Below are 23,813 nucleotides of genomic sequence, written 5' to 3' on the forward strand. Positions count from 1 at the left end.
AACCATACCAAAATTCATACAATGGAATATTATTCAGCCATAAAAAGGGATGAAGTACTGATACATGCTGCAATGTGGCTGAACCTTAAAAATATTATGCTAAGTGAAAGAAGCTAGTCACAAAACGCCACATATTATACGCTTTTATTTATGTGAAATGTCCAGAATGGGGGGATCTACACAAACAGAAAGTAGAATAGTGATTGCCTAAGTATGGGGGCCTGGGGATGGAGAGAAGAGGGTTGGAGGGAAATTGAGAGTGACTGCTACTGGGTACAGAGGCTTCTTTTTCGGGGTAATGAAAATGTTCTAAAATTGACTACAGTGACTAAAAGAACCATGGAATTGTATATTTTAAACGGATGAATTGTATGGCATGTGAAATATATTTTAACAAGCATTTTTTAAAAGGTAAAAAAAACAAATAAAATGAACTCAGAGCAAAGACAGAGAAAGTTTTTAACCCTCCCGTTGAAGGCAGAGGGTTAGAAGAGGTAAGATAATTATTGTTTTCCCTAGGAGTTTCAGTCCTCCATTCTTCATCCTAGCAGGAATCACAGAATCTGGCCAAATATCTATCTAGATCTTCAAGCTGCCAACTATTAGAGGGGGAGAAATAGGCTTCCTAAAGCATAAATGACACACTACTGGGTAAAAACACTTTATAATTGTTTATTTTTACTAAATAACCTCACACAAAATGCCACATTTTATCTAAAACATATCCTCAAAAGGACGATGTATTAGTTCATTTTCACACTGCTGATAAAGACATACCCAAGACTGGACAATTTGCAAAAGAAAGAGGTTTAATTGTATCACAATTGCACGTGTCTGAGGAGGCCTCAGAATCATGGCAGAAGGCAAGGAGGAACAAGTCATGTCTTACATGGATGGCAGCAGGCAAAAAAAGGTTGTGCAGGGAAACTCCTGTATTTAAAACCATCATATATCTTATTCACTGTCATGAGAACAGCATGGGAAAGATCTGCCCCCATGATTCAATTATCTCCCACCAGGTCCCTCCCACAACCTGTGGGAATTATGGGAGCTACAAGATGAGATTTGGGTGGGGACACAGACAAACCTTATCAGACGAAATCACTCCCAAAGGGTAAAATGTATTCTTAGGGGCAGAACAACAAAAAAAAAACCCTTCCTCTTTTTATTTATAAAGCACAGATATGCAGATATTACATAAATAGATGTACAGTATATCTATGGTTTTAAATTTTCATGGAAAGGGTAATTGGGGGGAAAATGCCCAAAAAGGAAGCTTGAGGTCCGTGGTTTTCACATACACTAGACAAACACTCTTCCTGCTGTGTTAAACTATTATAAGATGAAAATATTTGGCTCTTTCATTCTTCTGGAAATGTTCGTGGTAACCAAAGTTCCCAGATTTTCTGTATAAAATATGGGCTCTTGCTATCTAACTATGCGTCACTTATGAAATCATCTACTATCTTAGACTGAGAGAATTTATGTCTTGAAACTAAAAGGCACAACCTACAACAGAACTAAAAAAGAGACAAAAAATATGTACCTATGTATTAGCCCTTTTCAAATCTTTCCTCTCATGCGCACGCCTACCCCTAAAATACAATCTTTGACATAAAAAGGAGAAAAGATGATTTTCCCCTTTCACTTTATCTACCACTCTCATCCCCACCCTCCCCTCCACTGCCCCACCATCACCCTTCCCCACTCCAGACACAAGAAGAGTTGCAGGCCAGGCCCTGTCTGAAGTCATTATGCAGATGATATTGTCATCCGAACCCACAGGCTCTCCTTTTTTCTCTTCTCTATCCCTTTCTCCATAATATGTACCTTTCTTTTCAGTGTCTTCCCCTATCTTAATTGGTCTTGTCTACCTCATTTCAAAACTGAAAAGGATCTAATTTTCATTTTCAACTGAACATGACATAGAGTGCACACTCACAGACAAATGCCTTTTCCACTAACTGTGGAATAAAAAGCTTTGACTCCTAGTAAATAAACTTCAGCCATCAAAGAGAAGATGGAGGTGATATCTGCTTCAGTTCTTAAGGATGGAGGAAAGGAAATGAGACAGATTAGAAGGTGGGGCCATCAGCCTCTGTCTTCTGACTCCCTGTGTCCTTGGAGCCCTCCTTGCCCTCCTGCCAGGAAGTTACTCTCAGCAGCAGCTGCATCCATTGTCTTCAGTTTGCCTGGGGATTACTGGGTATAGCAGTGGCATGGTCTTGTTGCTGCTGCGGCCCTGGGACTAGGAGCATGTCATGCCTATATGGAGGGCCACACAATTCACTTACCACCTGCCCTCCCTACCTAGCTCAAAACTGTTCTGACACTCCCTGGTGCTGGGAACCCGGGGCCACCTTCCCTGTTCTCACTCCTAATTTCAGGACCACCAATTCTGGTCTGGGTCTCACTCTTCCCTCAGTATCAGTTGAGGTGTTGTCAGCCAGTTATCTACTTGTGCCCCGGGCAAGCAATTCAACCTGAACGGGGCATACTTGTCTGGGTCCTGGAGACTTAGTAAGTGCAATCAACATAATTACTCACAACCCAAAGCATCTTTTTTTAGGCATCAGAAATATTTTCTTTAGTTTCAGTTTTCAACTAAGTGCTTTCATGTTTTTAGTAAAATATTGGCCATTGTAATCTATGCATTTCTTTTCCCAGTGGAATTCAGATGCTCTTTACACAGTTGATTTTCTTTTCTTTTTTCTTTTTTCTTTTTTTTTTTTAGACGGAATCTTGCTCTGCCACCCAGGCTGGAGTGCAGTGGCACAATCTCGGCTCACTGCAACCTCTGCCTCCTGGGTTCAAGTGATTCTCCAGCCTCAACATCCTGAGTAGCTGGGACAAGAGGCGTGCACCACCATGCCTGGCTAATTTTTGTATTTTTAGTAGAAACAGGGTTTCACCATGTTGGCCAGGCTGGTCTCGAACTCCTGACCTCAAGTGATCTGCCTGCCTCAGCCTCAAAAACTGCTGGGATTACAGGCATGAGCCACTGCACCTGGCCCCAAAGTTAATTTTCCATGGTAAACATTAAAATGAAAATAAGAAACTTCTTTTGAGAGATGTCTGTTCATGTCCTTTGCCCACTTTTTCATGGAATTATTTTTTTCGTTTGTTTTGCAATTGAGTTATTTGAGTTCCTTGTATATTCTGGATATTAGTCTCTTGACGGATAAATAGTTTACAAATATTTTCTCCCATTCAACAGGTTGTCTCTTCACTCTGTTGATAGTTTCTTTTGCTGTGCAGAAGCTTTTCGGTTTCATACAGTCCCATTTGTCTATTTTTCTTTTGAATAAATATATGAAAAACTGCTCAGCCTCACTAATCATCAGGAAAATGTATATCAAAACCAAAATGAGATATTATCGCAGTTAGAATGGCTATTATTAAAAAGACAAAAAATATCAGATACTGGCAAGGATTTGGAGAAGAGGGAACTTTTACACACTGATTATGGGGATGTAAATTAGTACAGCCATTATGGAAGACAGTATGGAGACTTTTCAAAAGACTGAAAATAGGACTACCATACAATCCAGCAATCCTACTTCTGGGTATATATCCACAGGAAGGGAAAGCAGTATATCAAAGGGATGCCTGCACCCCCATGTTTACTGCAGCACTATTCACAATAACAAAGATATGGAGTCAAGCTAAGTGTCCATTAGTGATAAATAGATAAAGAAAATGTGGCATGTATACACAATGGAATACTATTTGGCCATAAAAAAAAAAAAAGAATAAAATCCTGTCATTTGCAGCAACATGTTTGGAACTGGAGGTCAGTATGTTAAATGAAACAAGTCAGACGCAGAAAGACAAATATTGCATCTTCTCACTCATATGCTGGAGCTAAAAAGTTGACCTCATGGAGGTAGAGAGAGTAGAATGATGGTTATCAGAGGCTGGGAAGGGTGTCTGAGGGGAAGTGAAGAGAGGTTGTTTAAAGGGTACAAACATACAGTTAGATAAAAGTGTTACCAGTGCAGGGGCGTCCAGGTTCTTGGCACCTTTAACAAAGAATTGGACAAAATGCACAAACAAAGCAAGGAAAGAATGAAGCAACAAAAGCAGAGATTTATTGAAAATGAAAGTACACTCCACAGTGTGGAAACAGGCCGGAGCATAGGGGTTCAAGGGCCCTGTTGCAGAATTTTTGAGGGTTTAAATACCCTCTAGAGGTTTACATTGGTTACTTGTGTACACCCTATGTAAATGAAGAGGATGAAGTAAAGTTACAAAGTCATTTACTGGGCATATGCCCTATGGAGAGGAAATACCCTGTCATAGCTGAAGTGTGAATTGGCCTTATGTTCCCTGCCTCCAGAGCCTATTTTCCTCCCTCAGAAGGAACAAGTTCCAATATTTGAAAGCAGAGTAGGGTGACTACAGTTAACAACCATAAATTTTATATTTCAAAATAACTAGAAGAGAGGACTGGAAATGTTCCCAAAACATAGACATGATCAATGCTCGAGGTGATGGATACTCTTTTTTTTTTTTTTTTTTTTTGAGACGGAGTCTCACTCTGTCGCCCAGGCTGGAGTGCAGTGGCCGGATCTCAGCTCACTGCAAGCTCCACCTCCCGGTTCACGCCATTCTCCTGTCTCAGCCTCCCGAGTAGCTGGGACTACAGGCGCCCGCCTCGTCGCCCGGCTAGTTTTTTGTATTTTTTTAGTAGAGACGGGGTTTCACCGTATTAGCCAGGATGGTCTCGATCTCCTGACCTCGTGATCCGCCCGTCTCGGCCTCCCAAAGTGCTGGGATTACAGGCTTGAGCCACCGCGCCCGGCCGGTGATGGATACTCTAAAGGCCCTGACTTGATTACTGCACATGCTATGCCTGTAACAAAATATCACATGTACCCCATTAATTTGTACAAATATTGTGTGTCAACAAAAATATTTTAAAATAGGAAACTACCTTTTTACATGTAATAATCTGAACTCTCCCTGCAGAGCTATCTTATCCAACAGCTCTGAAGTATAAGGAAAGCAAAAAGGAATTTAGAAACTGTCCCTCAAAACTCCTTTCTAAGTTTTATTTTACTCAGTTATACCCTTTAAATGAAATTATCCCAGGGCGTAAAATATTAAGTAAAATACAGAGGCAATTTGGAGCAAGAAAATAGGAGCAACTTGCACGTGGTACTCTGCCACTTTTTATGACCCACTTTCAGACATTTTTAATGTGACATAAAATAAATTCTGCTGTCACAACTTCCCATCCTCCCTCCAATCTTGAAGCATAGCTGGTGGGCTTCCAGAAAGGGAGCTCTGCTCATCAATTGGCTGAGTATCTCATCTTCTAATCCACAGCCTCCACATTTTCATCACAGCATAACCAGCTTCCCTCTCTAGTCTCTCCTCTCAAGTGATCTTCTACACGGCAAGTACGTATTGTGTGCCTAGTATGTGCCAAGCTGCACCAATATACACCATTGCTCTTCATTTAACCCATATGAGAATGTTTCCCTATCTTTAAACTCTTATTTTGTTTTTTAAAGAATAAAATCCACAATGACTGGTAATTCTTGTTTGTTATAGTTTGACAGTGATGATGATTCTCTCTACATTGGAATCTTTGGGTAGGTCTCCACATCGCCCAGATGTCTGCCCCAACCCTGACCACCCAGGATTCTAGCTCGTGGTTGTCGTACCTGGGCCTGAATGTAGACTCTAGAGGTGATGAAACCTACAGGTGAGGAGGAAGCATGTGACATGGAGACAATCAATGTCACATTAGGGTCCCCAGTGCTGTTTGTAAAAGACTTAAAGACTTCAGTGGTCTAGCCTGAGAATCTACATTGCCCTTACAAAGAGTCTATGGAACAGGATGTTCCTGACAAAAATAATTTCCTCCTGTCTTCTTTTTCTTGAGCTATATATCATTTGTAAGTTCGGAACTGTTTTTATGTAAGTACTGGTATATTTGGTGAAATAGTCCCATTACTTTGTAGCCATCCTTTTACAAAAAAGCTCACTTAATCCATTTGTACATCTACGTCATTTTCAACCTGAATTACTGGATATAAATTTTTCTCAGTTTTGACAAAATGACATAGTTTTTTATAAGAGTTCCCTTTAGTTCCTTTTAAAAATATAACTAGATACAGATTTATCATTGGTATAAAACACACAAATCTAACAATAGCCATTATTGGTATTGGTTTACACATCGTAACCGTGCATAAAATTTCTAACATATGGCCAGGTGCAGCGGCTCACACCTGTAATCCCAGCACTTTGGGAGGCCAAGGCAGGTGGATCACTTGAGCTCAGGAGTTCAAGACCAACCTGGGCAGCATGGCAAAACCTTGTCTCTACCAAAAATACAAAAAATTAGCCAGGTGTGGTGGGTGTGTGCCTGTGGTCCCAGCTACTTGGGAAACTACAGTGGGAGGATCACTTGAGCCTTGGAGGCAGGAGTTGCAGTGAGCCGTGATCATGCCACTGCACTCCAGCCTGGGCGACAGAGTGAGACCCCCTTTCAAGGGAAAAAAAAAAAAATCTAACATACTCTCTCTCTTTTTTTTTTTTTTTTGCGGCACACAGTAATATTCTTCTCTCTTTATGCTAAGGATCCTCTTAGTCTAGCTGGAAATCACTGGTTTCACCAAGAGGATCATCCACATGCTGAGAATGGGGGCTTCCAACCTGCTACCGGCAGAACGGGAGGGAAAGTGCCTCTGACCAAGGAGATCTTGGTGATCTGTACATGCCTTCAGTTACACAACAGACAGATCCGTCCGAAATAATGACAGGAAGCAAAGCATGGCACCTGTTATACACTGCAACCATCTCCAACTTTGTATTGCTGAAAAGGTCTGAGCTGCCTGAAGCAGTGTTTGTGTTTTCTTCTGCTGTAAAAAATGTACTCACCCTAAGGAGTAGAGGCGGCACTGCTTGTTGCGGATTTGATGAGCTAAATTGAACCTGTCGTCAAGACACACTGACCAGGGCTTGTGTGTAGGACTAGAGTCAGTAGCCAGGCTGTCTGTATTCATGTGATTGCATGCAATCTGTAAAGATTGGAAATCAATGTGAATAATTTGAAACGTTGGATGATAAATAGCAGGTAGGGACTTACTGCTTCCCCATCCCTGAAAACCATAACAGGAAGTTATATCCTCCTCCACTGCTAACTACTCCCCTCCCCAGGGAACCACAAGACTGCTATAAAGTGTCTGGAGGAATTTCAATTACCAGATAATAAGTAATCTCATGGAGAATATATGCAGGTTTGGAGAGAATTTAAGAGCTGCTGTAGCCATGTGCACAGGGTGTGCAGGGCAGAACAAATCAGGAGCAAAATGTGGGAGAAGCAGCGGTGTCAGGAAGGCTTTGTAGAGGGGTGCTAGTCCTGGAGGATGAACCGAGAGACTTGGACCAAGAAGGGCATTCCAGATACAGAGAACAGTGCTCACCATGCAACCAGACACAGAGAACAGTGCTCACTATGCAACCAGACACAGAGAACAGTGCTCATCATGCAACCAGACACAGAGAACAGTGCTCACCATGCACACACGTCTTCGTTACCCACAGAGGGCCTACTATAAGATGTGAGGCACAATCATAGGCATAGATCTCAGAAGCATACTCCCAAGATTAGTTATCCCTTATTTCAGGCAGATAAGGTGGGGCCACTAAGGTCCACAAAGGTGGCAGGTGTTATCCAAGGTAAACAGCTGATCACGGGTCAAGTGAAATTAATAGGCAGTCCCTGCTGATAAGGCAGTGTTCTTTGTGATGCACTGCTGGAATGTGCTTCCTCCTGGGGGAGAAGGGCAACAGCCCCAGGCAGGAGGCTCTTCCTGAGCTAACAGAAGCACTTTTCTTAACTCATCCATCAAAATTAGATAAGAAAACCAAAGGGAACGTGTGTGTAAGTCAAGCAGAAGCAAGTCTCTAACTTCAACTGCACACAAAGCAAATATACTTCATAAGGGATTCTGACTTGTGTTTGAGGCTAGTACATTTCACACAGCTGAGGCTGCTGAAACCAAAGAAAATAAGGAAAACAAGTCCTGTGGCCAACATAGTTACCTTACTGAGCAACAGTATTTTCCCCCAATCCCTTAAAACTCTCACAGTCATCATGATGCTCCATGAATGCAGCAGCTTTTGCTGTCACAGCATAGACCACAGACCGCTCCAGATGCAAAGAATGTTTTGAGATTCATTGCTTTCATCCATTGGAAAACATTAACAGCAAGCAATTTTCTTCCTAAGAAGATATTCTAGGGCCAGGCACAGTGGCTCATGCCTATAATCCCAACAGTTTGGGAGGCCGAGGCAGGAGGATCGCTTGAACCCAGGAGCTCAAGACCAGTCTGGGAAACATGGCAAAACTTCATCTCCACAAAAAATGCAAATATTAGCCGAGCATGGTGGTATGCGCCTGTAGTCCCAGCTATTCAGGGGGGCTGATTAATTGAGCCTGGGAGGTTGAGGCTGCAGTGAGCCATGATTGTGCCTCTGCACTCCAGCCTGGGCAACAGAGCGAGACCAGATCCTGTCTCAAAAAAAAAAAAAAGAAAAGAAAAGAAAAGAAAAGAAAAGATATTCTAGATTTGGCCAATCCTTTAACTGATTTTCCAAAATTTTAATCTAAAAAGAGCATATTAGGTGGAGCCTATTCAACTAACATGGCATCTGCATTACTCTTCCTATCCCCTCTGGCTGGCCTGGCAAAATCATCCTGCACTATTTATCAGTGAATGTGTGTTCTGCTAGGATTTGGACACCTCAGAGGAAAGCTGAAAAAGTGAAACCCCTATATATCTTTTCCCTGAATCCAGTATTTTTCTACTTCTCGATCTTCAACAACTGTTTAAAGGACAAAATAATTGGAGAAAATGGAATTGAATCTTTTCTCAAGCAACAGCTACAGAATACATTTATTAACTGGGTGCGTCAACATGTGAATTTGATAATTCGTCTCCTACTATTCTCCCACAGATAAATGGAAATTATGTCTCTGCCTGCCCACCTTCTATTCCCCACCCACTCACCTAAGGGAAGAGAAGTTGCTAATCTAGTTAGTCAGAACTCAGTGTGTTCATTGGACCCTGTTCTGCTAGTGGGCAGATTACTGTGCCTTAAACATGGGTGCCTTCCTGGGCCCCACCTCCAGTGGGAAACTAGTTAGTCCAGGGCAGCTGTGTGTGCCCCCAAAGCATGCCTGGACCTTATAAGCCTGAGCCATCTGCTTGAGGGAAGACTCCTGGGATACTTTTATTAAAGTGGCATGATGATCCCCATTTGCTATTGTTCTTTGTATACATGTCTCCATAATGACAGATGAAGATGTGATGTTTGTAGGTCCCTGCTCCTCATTCCCTCCTAATGCCATCCAAACCTAGCTCTGACCTTTCCCACAGTGTTTCTCAATGTGTGGTCTGCCTACATCAGAATCACCTGGGAGGTACTTAAAATGCAGATTCCTGTGCCTCCCTCCAGATCTACAAACTCACAACCTTTGAGGCTGATACCTGAGAATATGCATTTTAATAAGCTCCCCCCGGGAAATTTTTATGCAGATGACCTTTTGAGTTTACTGGAGGCCTTTTGTAAAGCCCCAGTGAAAGGTTCCAGCGAGTCGCATCTCTGCCTTAACAAATTAAAAGAGGCTACACTTGGGCCAGAACTTTAAACTGAAAACAGCAGCCCCTCTGACCTCCACCCCTAACAAGGGACTGAAGGGGTTGGCACTGACAGTTAGCCAGAGGCCTCCAAAAGTCAGGTAGGCATTGAAGATCCAGAGTCAGAGCTTTCAGATCCAGCTGCTCCTCCTTTGCTAAAGTCAGGAACTAGGGTTTTATTTTATTAAAGATGACACTTTGTCTACTTTAAGCATTTCTTCTTATTCTACAGATTTCATCTTGGATAGATATATCTCCATTGACGAGACATTCTTTTTCATTCACTCCCCCGATAACATCCCCTCTTCCTTTCTTAGCTCAGAAATAAAACACAAGGGCCAGGAGCGGTGGCTCACACCTGTATTCCCAGTACTTTGGGAGGCTGAGGCAGTTGGATCACAAGGTCAGGGGTTTGAGACCAGCCTGGCCAGCATGGTGAAACTCTATCTTTACTAAAAAAAATACAAAAGTTAACCAGACATACTGGTGTGCACCTGTAATCCCAGCTACTCGGGAGGCTGAGGCAGCAGAATTGCTTGAACCTGGGAGGCAGAGGTTGCAGTAAGCCGAGATTGTGCCACTGCACTTCAGCCTGGGCAACAGAGCAAGACTCCACCTCAAAAAAAAAAAAAAAGAAAGAAAGAAAGAAAAGAAATAAAACACAAGAATTACTCAATTTTAACCATTTATTAACCATCTCATTAACAGACATTAGCTTTTGTGAACAACTGAAAGTCCTCCATAAACTTCTGCTCCTAAAAATTAATGAAGTATTGATTTTTCACCCTTCCTAGTTAAGATTTATGGCCAGGGTTTCAATAAACTCTCTTGTAAGCAAAATAAGTGAGGGCAGTAACTTCTAGCTAACTTCCAGCTCAACTAATTATGTTCTCTGTCTCTCTAATTCCCCTTGTAATTTTAGCCAAATAAAGCAAATTAGGCCTGGACAAAGGAAAACAGACTCCAGGAAAAAATATTTTGTGAAATGTTTTTTAATTATTTAACTTAAAGGGATCTAATTTATTTTCATTTCATTTTGTATCCCAAAAGCTTGACTGGTATTTCTGCCAACCCATAAGTAGAATCTGGCAAAGGAAACCCTTAAAATTTTGGAACTTAAGAATCACTTCGATGATCTTCTGCATATTTACAGAACGATCAACTCCACACTGTATGGTTATACAGTACCATTATTTTTGAAAGGCTCACGGGCAGAATTATGTGCTTATTGTTTTCATCCCAGTGTGTGTGTGTGTGTGTGTGTGTGTGTGTGTAGCAGTAAATACAACAGATACTATTGTATTGTTGTAAAGTTATATTCTGAATATCCAGAGCATGGGTTCTTATTCTTAGGTTATTCTTACAAATTGATAGATGGGTAGACAACTAGGTAGAGAGGTAGAGATGAATGGATAGATGGATAGGTGGATAGAAAGGTAGGTAGATAGATAGGTAGATAGATAGATAGATAGATGATAGACAGAAAAACAGGCTTTAAAACATATTTTATTTTTTCTTTTTAAAAACAGCCACTGTTGCTTAGATTAATTTTATACTGCAAGGCATGCTTCCTGGAGGCATATGGTTTGGGGGATGCCATGAAAAGCTGAATCTGGAGACTTCCCTTAGAACAGAGCACTGTATTTATGATTTAACTACTTCTTGTTAGCAGCAGACAATGTGCCGTGGACTGCAGAACTCTGCCATGTATCATGGTCTTTCATATTGAAAACAAAAACAAAAACAAAAACAAAAAGTACCTAATTAAACTGAGCTTGATGTTCTGCATACTCTACGCAAACACCATATCCTCTGGAATTTCATTTAAAAATGCATGGCCCCAACCATGCCTCCAGGACCACAATGCACAAGTCTAGCGGTGCCATGCCGATTGCTGTCTCATGCCATGCTGTCCTATGCCCTATGCCTCTGCTCCCGGGCTCCCCCAGCCTAGGAAGCTTTCCCCACCCATCTGTCTGCCCCCTGTTAGAGAACACACAACTCTCTTGCACCCTAACTATTTACCAGTGTGGGGGGTGTTTTATTGAGGCTTAATATCCCAAGGCCCAGCACAGTGCCAGCCATAAAGCAGGTATTCAACAAATACCCTCTGGATTGAGGAAAGGATACATCAACGATGCACATACCAAATGCCAGCCTTGCTGCACAAGCTTGAGCACAGATTTGAGGGAACCATATTTCTTAATGTTAAAAAAGCAGCATAAGAGGATGGGGGTGGAATTCGCATTAGTACTTTCAGAGCTTTTTTTTTTTTTCCTTGCCCATTATGACTCACTTCTGCTAACTGAAGTTTTTAGGTAACAGTGACTCTAATAGTCTGCTAGTTTTGTAGGCTTTCATTGTCAAGATGAGTTCTAAATGAAGCATAAGCCACAAAAGCAACCATAAAGCTTTGCATTACATACAGAGGGGTAGGGAGCATTGGTTAGTAAAGGATTCTGATTAAGAACCATTTAGTGTCATCTCTGGTGACTCCCATCTGCTGGTCTTCTAGTAACCCGGAAGTACATCAAAGCACAGAACCTCATTTGGCTAAAATGGCCCCGCATTAAAAACCATTGTGAGGTCGGGAACTTTACATCATTCTTCTGGAGGACAAAAATCCTTCTAGTGAGCTTCAACAACAAATTCTCTATTATTGCTCATCAAGCTGAATAATAATTATACATCCAGTTATCCACCTTCACAACCAGTTGGTTAGATTCCTTAAGGGCAGAGACTATAACCTCAGGGCCCAGAACAGTTCCTGGCACCTTGTAGGCACTAGAAAATACCTGGTTAATAACCATTCTATACTACTCTGTGCACAGTCCAAGCTCACAGAACTGGGAGGGACCTTAGAAATAATTTTGATACAATCTCTTCCATTTCAGGATCAGAACAAGGAGAGCCAGAGAAGCAAAGTAAAGTACCCAGGTTTACAAGATCAGACTACGGAGGATGCCTTAAAAAAAAAAAAATTGTGTCCAGGCACAGTGGCTCACATCTGTAATCGCAGCACCTTGGGAGGCTGGGGTGGGTGGATCTCCTGAGGTCAGGAGTTCAAAACCAGCCTGGCCAATATGGCGAAACTCTGTCTCTACTAAAAATACAAAAATTAGTCAGGCATGGTGACAGGTTCCTGTAATCCCAGCTACTTGGGAGGCTGAGGCAGGAGAATCACTTGAACCCGGGAGGCAGAGGTTGCAGTGAGCTGAGATTGTGCCACTGCACTCCAGCCTGGGCGACAGAGGGAGACTCCGTCTCTAAAAAAAAAAAAGAAGAAAGAAAAAGAAAGAAAAAAAACAAGATTTTTTCTCCTCTCAGTCTGTAGTTTCTGGGAAAAATCCAAGAGGGATCTAAAAATGACCATTTCATGCCTCAATAGCTTCTTCTAAGCAAACAGGCCTTTTATAAGTTATGGAACATTAACATGAAATACATATAGAATGGAATTTGGTAGCTTGTGTTATATAAATTTATTTTGGTGAGTGAAGCCCATAGTTCTCAAATTCAATTCATAAAATTAATATCTCTTATTTTCTTCTGGAGCCTTTAAGGGCTTTTGAAAATCACAGTTAAGAGGTCCAGATTCTTATCATTCATGTAAAATCAAACTACAAAACTAAAATTTCAGTATTTTAATTAAGTCTGCCTAAGTCCATCAAATTAATTTGCAGCAGCAAAATAAGATAAAATCATGAGAAGCAAAGGGACTAATTCAACATCCCATCACTCATGATTAATTCAACAAGCTTTTACGTCCATGTTTGGGTGACAAATACTAAAATTCCTATGTTTGTCTCATTGCTTTATATGAGAAATGAGACTTTCTTTTACCCTTAAACTAACTAACCTCCTAAAGATCTAGAAATATATTCTTTCCTATGGAGGAAAATGCGTTGCTGCCAGAGAGGCTGGGGAGGAGAACAGGGATGTCAAGAGTGGGCTTGAGGGAGATTTTAAAAATCCAGGATCTGCTGTACAGCACCAGCTCCACTGTGCAGCTTCCTGAGTGAGACTCTCTGCAGCTCCCAGGCAGTCTGAGCTCCTAATTTGCTAGCACCTCTCAGTTGAGGGCTAAATTTCCCTTGGGCCTTGATTTCCTTTTCTGTCTCTCCCCCTGGGATGAGGCAACTTGAGAATGGAACCTCCTGATTAACATGTCAAGAGCCATAGACTCTCCTTAATGGACAGTCTCTTTGCCTGCTTGGGGCACTGGCTCAGCCTGGAGCTGGGCAGGAGCTGCCACAATGTGTTAAGTCACTAATAAAGGCCTGTGCTCAGTAATGATTTAAAGTGCTCTGAGATAGAGGACCTTTGGATTCATTAACTCCTCAGCACACTGCCTGCAAAGCCTCCTCTGCTCTCTTGCCTAGCGCGTCCCTGGCTGCCAAGCATCTGTGGCAGAAGAGTGGAAAGGCAAGTTCCTCCAAATAGAAAATGGTGCTTGAACCTCTAGATGATGGTTTTGTTTTGTGACATACTCGACTGCCTACTCACGGGGACCAATCTGTCATTTCAAATGGTTTTCCAAAGCAATTTTCTAAAGTGGATCTTTAAAACACTTTGGGATGAATCATTTAAACATTTCAGGTTGGTGACACTCTTGGAGGAAGGAACGTGCCCTAGCAAATGGAACGCATCTTATCTGCCTCCAAGTGAGTGGATGAGTTTACGCAACAACGCCTCTGAACACACTTCCCCATCAAGTCCTCATCAGGAGTCGCTGAGAACCTCCCCACCTCCTTCTTTCGAAAGAGGCAATCAGGATCTTTTGCATTCTTCTCTAACTCGCTTGAGCCTGAAACACAACCTGGGCAGTGCTGATATATCTCAGGAACCTCCAGGCTTCTTCATCCAGGGACTGAGCAGGGCCTGCCCAAGGCTGGAGATCTATATGCCACCGCGGACCCTGCAAGAGACAAAAAACATAGGTTGTGTGTAAGGAAGGAGGAACTGGGCGGGAGGAGAAGGACACAGTATCAGAGAGGAAGCAAGGCTGCTTTAGCTGTCGGCAAAACACACACATGTGCACACAGGCAGCAGGGGGCTCTTTGGGAGCTGCTGTCATTAAGGCCACATCAGTCACAGGGAGACAAATGAGGCCTGAGACAGCCCAGCTCCCAGGTTAAGCAGGAGAATGCAAAGGCCCCAGGGACTGTCTGATTCTGCATTTATGATCAAAGGCAAACTCCATTTGACCCCATTGGGCTCTCCCTTAGCTGCAGCTTATTTTATTTGAGGCTGTGCTCCACTGGGAAGAGAAACTCCCTTATCAATGACAGTCTCCCAAAGCTTAACGCTTCAAAAATATGTGCCTTTCTAAACAAAGCACCATAATGCTGGGGACTCGTCTTTGTTCTGGGCTTCCTCAGTGCAGGAAGATGGGACCACAGCCCTTGGCTGCTGCAACCCTGCACAGGCAGAGCGAGGACCCCAGAACTGTCAACACCAGGGCTGGGGAGGGTGGCTTTCTAGCACTGTGAGGCAGCCACCACCTGTTAGCAGAGGTTACGAGGTGCTCCCATGAACAGAGTGGTTAAGGATGACCCGCTCAGCCCTCTTTTGCAGCAAGAATGGGTGGATGAAGGGTTGGGGAATGCAGTGGTCTGGAGGAAGCAAAAATGGGAGCCCCTCCAGTAAAAAAGGGGGCACTAGTCAGGAAATCCTTATTAGAGCTCAGAACTCCCTACCTACATTTGTCAGCACCAGGAGATGTCCGGGAGATTCGCTGCAATTCCCAGGGGTGGGGAGGGCTCGTGCATGGTAGGGAAGGGCTGGGGAAAGGGAGAGCTCCAGCAGCTGGTGGGGTCAAGGTCTAGCGCCAGGAAAGGCCTTGGGTGTCATAGCATAGGATTCCTGCAGTGTAGTGAGAATGGGCCCCTAAACCCTTTTTTTTTTTTTTTTTTTGAGACGGAGTCTCGCTCGGTCACCCAGGCTGGAGTGCAGGGGCGTGATCTCGGCTCACTGCAAGCTCCGCCTCCTGGGTTCACGCCATTCTCCTGGCTCAGGCTCCCGAGTAGCTGGGACTACAGATGCCGGGCTAATTTTTTATATTTTTAGTAGAGACGGGGTTTCACCATGTCAGCCACGATGGCCTCGATCTCCTGACCTCGTGATCCACCCGCCTCGGCCTCCCAAAGTGCTGGGATTACAGGCGTGAGCCACCGCGCCCAGCCCCCTAAACCCCTTTTTACAGTGAGGAAGTAGGCAGGGGAGGGTTCTGGGAGCAAGATACGTGCAGTCTTAGGAGGCCATGCTCAGTTTAATGCTCTGCTGATGCTGTCTCGAAATTCTTAGTAATTTTATTATTTTTTTATTACTGCTCCTTGCAGAGCAGGGCTAAAGCGTGCCTAGAGTCAGTCAAAGTTCTTAATAATTTTTGAACAAGAGGCCCTGCATTTCATTTCATACTGGGCCCATGAATCATGTCGCCAGTCTCCCCTGAGGGGCACCTTCTGGAAGAACAGCCTTTTCTTACAGCTCTTTTTGTTCTGTGCAGGCTGAGCAGGCAGAGACTCTAGTAAGAGAGCTGGAGAACATTCGTCATACATCTTCCCAGTTAATGCCTCCCACACCCTTATTTCTTTTCTCCTCTGAATTTGATGTTGATTACTATTTGGTCAAACAATATTTATTGAGCTTTAGCCACTCTGTGCCAGGCACTGGTAAATACACATATACACAGTGTTCTCCAGTCAGGTACTGTGGTGGGAACTGTCTGCACCCAAAAAAGAAACATCTAGACAGGCCAGCCATGAGATGCTTTAGTACAAATGTGGTTTGTTGCCCCTAGTGGCCTAGGTGACTCGGGGTTACACAGAAAACAAGGAAGTCATGGGGAACAAGGTTAGTCTGTGTGAAGCAGACAGTCTGGGTTTGGGGAAGAGGAATCCATTCTCACGTGGGGGTCTGAGATCAATGTGAGCACTTTGGAGTGATCAAGGGTTATTCAGTTTAGGCATTATGAGACACACACCATTGACGGATCCCTGTAGAGCCCACAGTCTCACATCCTCACAGCCTGTACTACCCTTGTAGGGGCTGAGCACCACACAGCCCCTCTAGAGTGAAGGAGGCCTCCCTGGTTTCCTGCAGGCTGCCTTTTTTTCAGGAACCCACAGAGCAGGGCCAGCTGCATGGGCATGCAACCTGTGCAGGCTCTCCCAAGAAGCACTCATGGTCAGGAGGGGGAGACAGATATATACAAAACAACTTCTATAGTAAAATGCTAAAATATTCAGGAGAGTCGTTCTCTTTAGGAAATTATTTGATTCTGAAATCATAAATTATCAACACATTTAAACACAAATGCTTCCAGTCCTGCTTGGTCACACTGACAGACTGAGTGCTTCCCAGGTCACTGCAGCAGCCAGCACAGCAACATGATGTCCCAAGAGCACTCAGCTAGGCCTGGGGTTTAAAACCTCCCACGTCACTGTCATGGACCACTCACAAGGGCCCCCAGCATCTGGTCCAGGAGTCCCTGGATGAAAACCATGGAGTGCACATGTTATGGTTTTCCTCAAAATGAGGAGTTGGCAAATCTTTTCTATAATGGGTCAAATAGCCAATGTTTTAGACTTTGCAGGCCACACAGTTTCTGTTGCAACTCCTTGCCTCCTGCTGTAGCTCAAGAGCAGCCATAGACAGTAAGTAAACAAATGGTTATGGCTGCCTTCCAATAAAGCTCCATTTACACAAACAGGCAGCAGGCTGGATTGGGCCTGCGAGCTGTAGTTTGCGGACTCCTGCTCCAGCTGATTCTAATTCAGAGGTAGGCTGGCCTAGAAGAGGAGGTTTACTGAAATAATGCAAGGGAGGCAGGCTATGATGTTGTTGGGGCTCAGAACATGATTCCCCAAAGTCTGGTGCTTTGGCATGGTGTGAACTTTAAAGTGCTGTAAGACTTTCTCCTTAGCTCAGGTCAAATGGGGTCTTTGTCACATGACCATGAGAGATTGGGCTCACAGACACTTTGAAGGGTGAGAAAAATGGAATTTACTGGGCAAAAAGAAAGAAAAGGGAAACAGGGACTGTCAGCAAAGCAAAAGTTCTGCTAGCTGGCTTCCTGCCTCACAGATTGAATCTCAGGTTCCACCCGAGACCAACAGAGGCCAGGCTCCTCCCCACTGCAAACGACGCAAACTTCCCTGGGGGCTCTGGCCCAGTGTGCATTCCTCCCACTGCGAAGGCTGGTCAGAGTTTCTCCCAGGTCCCCTCTATACTTGGCTGTCTCAAAAGGACATTGGATGGGCCTCAAAGGCGAGTTCTCTCTGATCTTCTGTGGCCCTCCTGTCTCTCACTCCTCTTTCTTCCCCAGAGTGAGTTCTAGAAACCAGAATTACTCTTCTGTAAGGCAGGTGAGAGAAACTGGAGACCCTCTTCCCCAAAGCAAGCCATAAAATCTACAAAGGTCACTCTCTCCCTTCTCCCCGAATACCGTTGTTCCCGAGGGATCTTGCCCCACACACAGGAGGAAGAAATGCTACACGGAGAGGCCAAGAGGAAGCTGAACAGACAGGCCTTGCTAGGGTTCCCCCATTAGCCTATTACCATTAGACCAGACCCTTTTGTCCAGTCACACTACCATGTAGCTGTCCATCTTCATGGAACCTAAGCATTAAAACACATCATTTTCCCTGCATCTCTGGGTCTTCATTTCTGAAGGCTTCCATGTCATGTAAAACTTTGATTAAATAAATTGGTTATGCTTTTCTCTCGTTCACCTGTCTTCTGTTAAAGGAGTGTTGGTCATATGCTTATGATGAGTGAGGAAAGGTATTATACCTTTTCACCCCTATGATGTCTAGATTATAATTAATGTTGTCATCTGGGTGACTTGGGCAATCAGTCAAGGTCCCAGCAGGATCCAGTGGGCTCATTCAAACGGGCTAATTTGAGAGAATTTAACAAAAAGACTATTTACAAAGGTGCGGGCAGGGCTTAAGGAAACCAATAAGGAATAAATAACGCAATACCTGTGTCTAGTAACACCAGAGAGCCCTTACAAGCCTAAGGGAACTATATGGAGAAGTCTGTAGTAGAGGAATACAGTCAATCCTATTACACACTTCACCCTAACTGTCTGCCCCACCCACCAATCTCCTGCCTCCTGTTGACCAAATTCAAAGGAAAGGCAGGGAAGAGTGAAGCTGTGCTTGATCCCTGCAGGTCAGCCTCCTGGGGTGGAGCAGAGTGGAGGTTGGGCCAGGAGGGGCAAATGGAAGGCTTCTTGTTCCAGCGTTCTTTGGAAAGAGGCAGTGAGACTTGACCAAGGAGTCATTCATTCATTCAGTGGGCATCTGTGCCACATGCCAGGCTCTGTGTTACAATTTAATATAGGCCACAGCTGTGTAAACCAATAAATGCCATAAAGGTTATAGGGGCTCTGACAGAGATCTCTACGGGGAACACTGGGAGCACAAAAAGGTGCAGCGCCTGAATATTACTCCAAAATAAATGCCTGAAAATACAAAGGCAGAGCGTGGGAGGCAGTCTCCACTGCTAGAAGCCCAAAAGCACATCAAAGTTCTTTTCAGCATTATTAAAGAGACACCTTAAACACAGTAGTAGCATTTAACCTGGGCTAACACACAAAAGTAACTTCACAGATCAATAATTTAGAATCCATATGGTAAATCAATATGGTGAAACTGTAGAATTATCTTAAGGGTCCGCAAATAGTATTCTTCTTGCCACCTAATATTTGTCATTTCCAACTGAGTGTTGACCACAAAGAAGCTAAGCACAGCAGCTGGAACAGTGAATAATGTTAAGTTGAGGAGTCTCAGATGGGCATATAATAGAAACACCGCAAATAGATGCCCTCAGAAGTGCTCTGGCTTAATGCTTTGGTTGAGCTGTTTAAAAAACATTTCACATAAAGCAATGTTCTTATTGGAATCAGTCTGACAGCAGTTTGTGATTATTTCCCCATGGAAACCACTAGCTTTTATCATCTCTTTCAATTATCATTGTCTTAATTCTCTAGTGTACAAATCAACATTTGTCCTTCCCAAATTCCCACAAAGAGAATTCTCTGAGCACCTTAAAACATCAATGGCAGGTTAAATAGAAAAGGACAAAAATCATCTTTCCCTTTTTAAAAGCTTTTTTTAATCAATGTGATTTTACTCCAAACAATTCCCTAAATGCCAGGGTACATTAAATGCCTGTCATCCACATGCTTCAAATATCAAGTGGCCATAACAATGCCACCCTCATTGCTCCCAGGAGGTGGGAACGTGGATTCCCAGTCCTGCCTGCCACCTGTACTTCCTCTTCAGACAGGTAAAGGAGCAGTTTAAGCAGAGGTGGCTGGAAATACCATCATTTTGGATTGGTCTGTTTGTCTGTCCCCAGCAGGCATGAGCTGAAATGTCAAATGGAGTATTACGATGAGTTGCCACACAGAAGCAGCTTTGTTCCCCAGCTCCGGCAGGAATGGGGACTCCCTCTATTTCTAACCACCAGGGCATTCATACAAAGAGGCGTGCCCCACCTCAGATAAGCATTTCTCAGGGCAGGCGTGGTCCTGATTTCCAAGGTAAGGAAGGAGCCTCCTTTCAGTTTTGCAAAGGCCTTATCTGGCACCTTGTCCACAAGATGTGCATTGAAAAGTGAGCAGGCTTCCTCTAATGAGAGGCAAATGTTTTCATTACTAGAAAAAAATTCCAAAAATTTAGATTAAGGACAGCAGAAGATTCCATACACAACTAGCTCATGTTATTTAGTGGCTATTTTGCAGATATCTGAGATTCTACTTTCCGAAGGGTAAAAAGTGATCACTGAGTCACTCAGTACATGGAGATAATGGATTTGACTCAAAAAGACTGCAACAAGCACAGCCATGAGGCTTTGGGATATTTTTATCATTTGTGATCTCAGCATAAAGTTTCATTTTTTGAAAAAAAGAAAATGATTCTCTCAAGCCATGAAGCTGAATTCCAAGATTTTACTCCTAAAAGATAACGCCAAAAAAAAAGCAATCTTTTAAAATACTCCTTTGCTTACCAGCTTACACTTGTGCACGTAATAGAAATATATTAATTCAAGACCATGAGCCTCAAGCAAAACTTGTAGCATTTAAAAATTTTACAGGAAAAAAAGCAGGCCCACTCATGACCTAGAAAAAGAGAGCTATCGATTCGGTGTTGTGCAAAAGCTTTCTTTGTTTTAAAATCTGGAACAGCGGCTTCCTCCTTCACAGACCATATCCTCACACCCATGAATGACCTTAGGCAGCCCATGCAGAAATCACCAAAAAATAGTGCCACCATCAGTTTTACAAGCATATTTCTACATTTTTTGTATAAAATAAACCACAAGGATGCTTCTAATGTTCCATTCCTCTGTGTTTCAAGGCTACAATCCTTTGGAGGATGAAATTATATGATGACGAATGTCAATGATCAGTTTGTTTATCATGATAGATAACGGATAGAGTGTTTGGGATATTTTTTATAAAGTTTCAATACTCCCAAATGCATGTTCCCACCCCTAGTGAACTCCTGAAGGGTTTCAAAACTAGCAGTTCTCTGCTGGGAAAGATGGCTAACCATCAATTCTGTGCATCACAGTTGTGTGCGTGGAAATGAACAAGGAACTAAGTTGTGAGTCCTTGACTCCAACTCAACAATAAAGTGTGTGTGTGTTGATGCGTTGATGATGGAAAAGCCTAAGCTTTCTGGGAGAAACAAATTCAAAACAAGTAAAATAGATTTATTTAGCAATTTTGCTGCAATTTTGTGCTAATTAAGAGCATCTGTTAGTGGGCAGGAAACAATGACTGAAGGAAATTGTTTATTCCTTTTTAGAGGGGGTGGGGATGGGAGTAGTTGGGGGAGGGAGAGGCACAAAATGGTATCTGGACAGAACATGACTCCAGCCCTGGCTGAAGCTGTGAGCACTGCTGTTACGTTTCTGTAACGCCCTCAGTGTGTGCCCAGCGCTTCTGAAGGCTGCGGGGGGAGTGCCAGGTGCAGCTCACGTGCCTTCCCCTCAGCATTCTCCTGTAATTGGACTGTTTCTCAGACCCGGCCCTGCTTCAGAAATAGCAAGAATCAGTTATACATTGTGCAGTGATGTTTAAAATTCAGGTAACCCATGCAAAAATTTCATTTAAAAACAAAGGATCTCAGTTTCTGTTCTGGGTAACCATACTCCCACCCCGCGCCTCCCACGGAATGCAGCAGCAAAACCCGGACAGAATGCACAGAGCGGCTATTTGAGGAATCTGAAAAGTAAACAGTAGCGGGCAGATTGGAGAAGAAGACCAGAATTCAAAGTACCTCGAAACTAGGAGCCAGGTCGTCATTGCTTTTCCTTCTGGTATCCTGCCCGCCCCTACTCTAGGCTGCCTGGCACCGGTGGTGGGCACTGGCGCAGCCAGGAAGCACCAGGAGCAGCCCTGCAGTTCAGGCTCCAGGAGGCAGGGCGTCTCCCGATGCTCAGGGAGAATAGAGGAAATCCCCACTTTTCCTCCTTTTTTTTTCCTTTCTCCATTCTTGCATTCCCTCCCAAGTAATCCCACTAAGATGGTAGAAGCCACAGTGGGGGCCTGAAGGCACCCAGAACTCTGTGAAAATGGAAATTTCCCCTCCCATCTCAGGCAGTGGCCTCCAGAGAGTGGGGTGAATCCTCATTGACTATTTCTGTCTCTCTCTTCTCAGGTTCCCAAGGCAGCGTGGCCTTGGACTCAGGCACAGTCACAGGAAGTGTGCAGCAGAGCATAGGCAAAGCAGGGGTAAAAGCTCAGATTTTCTGGCCATAGATTCAAAAACCGCAGGGAACTGGATAATACTGGGGAAACTGGGGAGAAGGAGTAGCTTGGGAAGGCAGCCCCATTAAAGAGTTTGTAAAGCACCTGGGCTCACTCTAGAACTGTACATGTGTGGATCTGATCCTGGCTGGTACAGCAAAGACTTTGAGAGCTGAGCTAAGAGACGGACCTCTGGAGCTAACCGACAGACCTCTGCCCAAGCCCCAGACTGGCTACTAGGTGGCATATACATAGGACAGAGGTGAAACCCCTACAAAGGCTTTGAAAACAGAGCTGACATGGAAATTACAACCCACAGGAGGTTGGTGGGAACTTGAGGCCTGGACCCAACCAAGATAACTGCCTGTTAAAACAAATATATCAACATTATCCAGTATTTAAACAAAAATCAGCCTTATAATATTCAAATTATCAGGATACGATCCCAAACTACTAAGCATATGAAGAATCAGGAAAATCCCAACTTACATGGGAAAAAGACAATTAACAGATGCCAATGTCGGCGTGATACAGGTGTTGAAATTTTTGGCAAAGACTTAAGAGCAACTATTACAAAATAATCCATGAAGTGAAGGTGGGCATGTTTGAAACCAAGGACAAGATAGAAAGTCTCAGCAAAGAAATAGGAAGCATAGGGAACAAATGGGAATTCCAGAACGGAAAAATACAATGACTGAAATAAAATCTCAGGGGATGAATTCAATAGCAGAATGAATTTGACACAAGAAAGAGCCAGTGAACTTGAAGACAGATCAATAGAAAGTATCCAATGTGAACAACAGAGAGAAAAATTATTGTGGGCGGGGGGAAGGAGCCTTGGGAATCTGTGCAATAGTACCAAGAGCTCTAACATTCATGTCACTGATATTCCAGAGGAGGGGAAGAAAGAATGCAGTGCAGGAAAAAAAAAAATTAAAGAAATAATGAGGCCTGGCACAATGGCACATACCTGCAATCCCAGCACTTTGGGAGGCTGAGGCGGGCGGATCACTTGAGTTCAGGAGTTCAAGGCCAGCCTGGGCAACATGGCAAGACCCTGTCTCTACAAAAATACAAAAATTAGCTGGGCATGGTGGTAAATGCCTGTAATTCCAGCTACTCTGGTGGCTGAGGTGACAGGATTACTTGAGACTGGGAGGTCAAGGCTGCAGTGAGTCATGTTGTGCCACTGGATTCCAGCCTGGGTAATAAATTGAGACCCTGCCTCAAAAAAAAAAAAAAAAAAAAAGAATAAGAAGAAGAATAATGGAAAGATCCCCATATATGACGGAAAATACAGCCTAAAGATTCAAGAAGCTGGCTGGGCACGGTGGCTTATACCTGTAAACCCAGGACTTTGGGAGGCCAAGGTGGGCAGATCACGAGGT

The 23,813-nt window shown here is 43.6% G+C and overlaps 1 protein-coding gene across 2 annotated transcripts in view; it reads right to left on the reverse strand.

The window, feature by feature from the left end:
- METTL24 (methyltransferase like 24) overlaps positions 1-23,813 on the reverse strand; it is a 117,404-nt gene that overhangs the window by 66,264 nt on the left and 27,327 nt on the right. The window contains exons 2-3 of one of the 2 annotated variants that reach the window (XM_033234875.1): positions 14,476-14,574; positions 6,895-7,034 (exon numbers count right to left, since the gene is read on the reverse strand). In XM_033234875.1, coding sequence (XP_033090766.1) covers positions 6,895-7,034; positions 14,476-14,574 — 239 coding nt within the window. The remainder of the gene's footprint in view (positions 1-6,894; positions 7,035-14,475; positions 14,575-23,813) is intronic. The other variant, XM_033234876.1, reaches the window with a different exon arrangement.

Source organism: Trachypithecus francoisi, unplaced genomic scaffold, assembly GCF_009764315.1.
Source record: "Trachypithecus francoisi isolate TF-2019V2 unplaced genomic scaffold, Tfra_2.0 Lachesis_group15, whole genome shotgun sequence".
Classification (NCBI taxonomy): Eukaryota; Metazoa; Chordata; class Mammalia; order Primates; family Cercopithecidae; genus Trachypithecus; species Trachypithecus francoisi.